Here is a 3,454-nt window from a genome sequence, read left to right on the forward strand (position 1 = left end):
GTTCCTTATGAGGTGGAAGGATGCTATCGGAGCGGGTACGGAAGTTGCGCTCATAACCAACATGGGCGATACCATTGCTTCTTGCATTGGTCAAGTATTCCCTGATGCTTACCATGGTTATTCGTCTAACATTGTTTTAAATTATTTCCGATTAAGAATTGGTCAAAGCAGAAATTTAGACTACTTGTTCTTCCGTGTATGCAAAGTATATACCACGCAAGACTTTAAATAAACATTTTCTAAGTTAAGTCATGGTGCACAGGAAGTTCTTCATAACATCGGACATATGAAATGAGCATGAGCCTATTTCCCTAATATACGTTGGAATGTACTAAACATTAATATTCCAGAATTCCTAATGGTGTTATCGGTTAGTCAATGCAATGTACCGATAAAAAAGCTAATTGAGGCGATTGTACGGTACATCCAACAAACATTTGCAGAATGGTGTGTCATGGGAGGTAATATAGGAACTTTTTATAAATTAGTTAAATGCCGGTAATTTATTATCCTTTGATTTTTCAGGAATATTGAGCACCTTATTCACACCTTACGTAGAGATGGTCCTTCAAAGGAGGTTGCAAAAGTCTCGGCAATGTAAAGCAATGAAAATCCCACCTGAGATCTCGTCTTTGTTACCTTCAGATATTTTTCAAGTTTTTGATTTCAAACGTACATATGTTGTGGATCTGAGTCGACACACACGTTCTCGTGGGAAATGGCGCAGTCTTGGTATAGCATGTGGTCATGCTCTTGTTGCAGCACATTATACAAACAACACAGAATTAGCCGATACGGTTCAAATATATTATCGGGGTGATGTGTTTCGCACTACATACCAGACTAGGAATGTGAATGTTGTTCCCCCTCCATCTCAATGGGAAATACCAGAGCCATTGCCGGTCGTTTTAATCCCTATGTAATAGGTTGTTAGATGTTCGTTTAATAGAATAATTTCCATTGTAGATAACACTACCTTATAATCCCTATGTAATACCAGAGGCATTGCTGGTCGCTTTATTCCCTATATAAAATCAACTCCTTCATATTATCAGTAATGTTATGTTTTTTTCCGACATACGATTTTAGTTTGACTATTGTGTTATAGCTTTTGACTACTGTCTAGTCGCATTCGACTAATACTTTACCTGTTGTCTTATCCAATAGTGATTTTTGCTCTCAAACTATTAATATGGAACTAGCATAGAACTTATACGTGATACACTACAACATTCTAAAATTGAAAATGAATTCATCTGACTTCGGTGTTTGGCATTGCGAAGACGAAGACTGTTACGTTTGTTCCGATACAAACCCAATTCCTGAAGGCCCGGATTTCCCACTCCCAGATTACATGTCTGAAGACATTTTCCATGCTATGAAGGCTGCTGAAGAAGCCAAAGAAAGGGACTCTGAAATTAGTCGCAAACTCAACCAACGTACAAACGACATAGCAGATCAAGTAATTGAAAAAGAAAAATGGATTGTTGAAACTAAAAAAAATATCATGGAAGCTAAGAAGTGGATTCGAAATGCAAATACGGAGTTTCAAAAGCTTCAAGCAGAACGGGATCGTCTATTAGATGTTGTTAGAATTAGAGGGGATTTTATCGACCGTGAACAAAACTTGTATCCCAAACAGTTTCCTAATATGTGGAAACGAATTTAACTATGTAATAGGTGGTGAGACGTTCCTTTAACAATGTTATGTTTAATTCTAATTGTAATTTCCTTTACTTTTATGTTATGTTCAATTTTGTTGATTACAAACATAATGTATTTCAAACTTATTACAAACACATTGTCAACTATATTACAAACATAATATATTGAAAAATATATACAAACTCAACATCAAATATATTACATAGACAAAGACAAATATATTACAAACTCAACAACAAATATATTACATAGACAAGGACAAATATATTACAAGCATCATTATTTAAAGGGAATAAAAATTACATCGACAATAAAACAACCATCAAACGGTCTAGGATTTCCTATTCAGCTGGTGGGGAAACTACGTGAATGGTTTGTGTCTGGTAGATGAGCTGATATACATCGGCATGGTAATATACTTGAGCCAAATTAACAATGTCATTCATGTCTGAATCACGTGCTGTTGTGATGGCATGACCACATGCCATACCGAGACTGCTCCATTTTCTACATGAACAAGTATAAGCTTTAAGGTCAATAGCACAAGTTGTTTTAAAATCAAACACTTCATACACATATGTCGGCATGGGAGAGGATATCTGTTGGGGGATATGTGTTGCTTGCCAACGAACAAACTTTTGCATCCTTCTTTGAATCAGCATTTCAACATACAGTGTTAATACACCAGTCATACTCCCTGAAAATTAAATATGGTTACAAAAGGCAACAGTACAACCTATTTAATTCTTTTATATTTCATCCAAAAATATACCTGCAATTATACTTCGTTCAACAAAAGTATTTTGTATGTACTCAGGAATTCCCTCGATAAGCGCTATTATCAGTACATTACAATGATTGCGCGATACTACTGAAAAGTATTGAGGAACTTCCATGTTGAGTACATTCGAATGGATGTTAGGGAAATAGGCTCTTGCCCATTTAGGATGACGGATATTCGTAAGCACTTCACGAGCATCAATGCTTAATCTAGAAAAATTTTGTGCAAAAGTTGACAACATGTAGGATTTTAATCTTATCTAGAACAAAGTTTCCAATGATCTCCCGAAGCCTACTCTTGTGCATAAATAGTTTTGCATGCTGTTACAAGTGTAACCACGATACGAATAACTGAAAACATTATCTTTTTTTTTGAAACGGAAAATTAACTAATCTACTCCTAAATAATCACCTATGTCTCAACCGAGACTTGAACCCTTGACCTCTCAAATGAGATGGTCACTCCATACCGGTAGGCCATTGGCCCTTTGGTCACTGAAAACATTATCTACGCAAGAGCTAACACCATCGTACATATTGGATATGACCGTCATTTCCCTACCCTCTCCGAGACATTCTTTTAAACTCATCAGGAACCAGGTAGAATTTACCACATTATTTTCAACCGCCATACCAAACGCTATAGGGGAAGTCAGATTGTTCCCATCTTTAGCAACAACTACAAACATTGTTTTTAGGTAGTCCCCTTTAAGAGGGACGGTACCTATGTAGAGGACAGGCAAGAAACAATGCACGAATGCATGGACCTGTAATTTTTAATAGTGCACACCAATTACTTTAATGTACAAACATTATCAAATGTAAACACATAAAATGGATTTGGAAAAGAATTATACCACCCATCCAATAGCCACAAAACAATATTGGAAATGATCCATCAAATCCTTTTAATGTGAGTGTGAGTATGCAGGTTGGTTCGCCTTAGGTTATGAAGGTAAACAAGCAAGTTGTTGAAGCTTTCTTCATGGTCAGTGTCGGAGAAACTCAT

The 3,454-nt window shown here is 36.3% G+C and overlaps 1 protein-coding gene across 1 annotated transcript; it reads right to left on the minus strand.

Annotated features, from left to right (window-relative positions):
* Window positions 1-2,006: 2,006 nt before the first annotated feature.
* Window positions 2,007-3,134, minus strand: LOC145039435 (uncharacterized). Its single transcript, XM_078987495.1, has 4 exons — window positions 2,916-3,134; window positions 2,742-2,809; window positions 2,438-2,655; window positions 2,007-2,362 (listed from the first exon to the last, which is right to left on the minus strand). The coding sequence occupies exons 1-4, from the start codon at window positions 3,132-3,134 to the stop codon at window positions 2,007-2,009; spliced, it is 861 nt and encodes a 286-aa protein (XP_078843621.1).
* Between the last annotated feature and the right edge of the window lie 320 nt (window positions 3,135-3,454).

This window comes from Lactuca saligna, chromosome 4, assembly GCF_052625555.1.
Source record: "Lactuca saligna cultivar CGN05327 chromosome 4, ASM5262555v1, whole genome shotgun sequence".
Taxonomy (NCBI): domain Eukaryota; kingdom Viridiplantae; phylum Streptophyta; class Magnoliopsida; order Asterales; family Asteraceae; genus Lactuca; species Lactuca saligna.

Excerpts from the sequence above, each read along its gene's own strand:
- LOC145039435 (XM_078987495.1), bottom strand. The coding sequence starts at position 3,134 with ATGTTTGTAGTTGTTGCTAAAGATGGGAACAATCTGACTTCCCCTATA. Across the intron at positions 2,656-2,741 it reads AAAACTATTTATGCACAAGA|ATTAAGCATTGATGCTCGTG; the intron begins GTAGGCTTCGGG and ends AAATTTTTCTAG. Across the intron at positions 2,363-2,437 it reads TGAACGAAGTATAATTGCAG|GGAGTATGACTGGTGTATTA; the intron begins GTATATTTTTGG and ends TTTAATTTTCAG.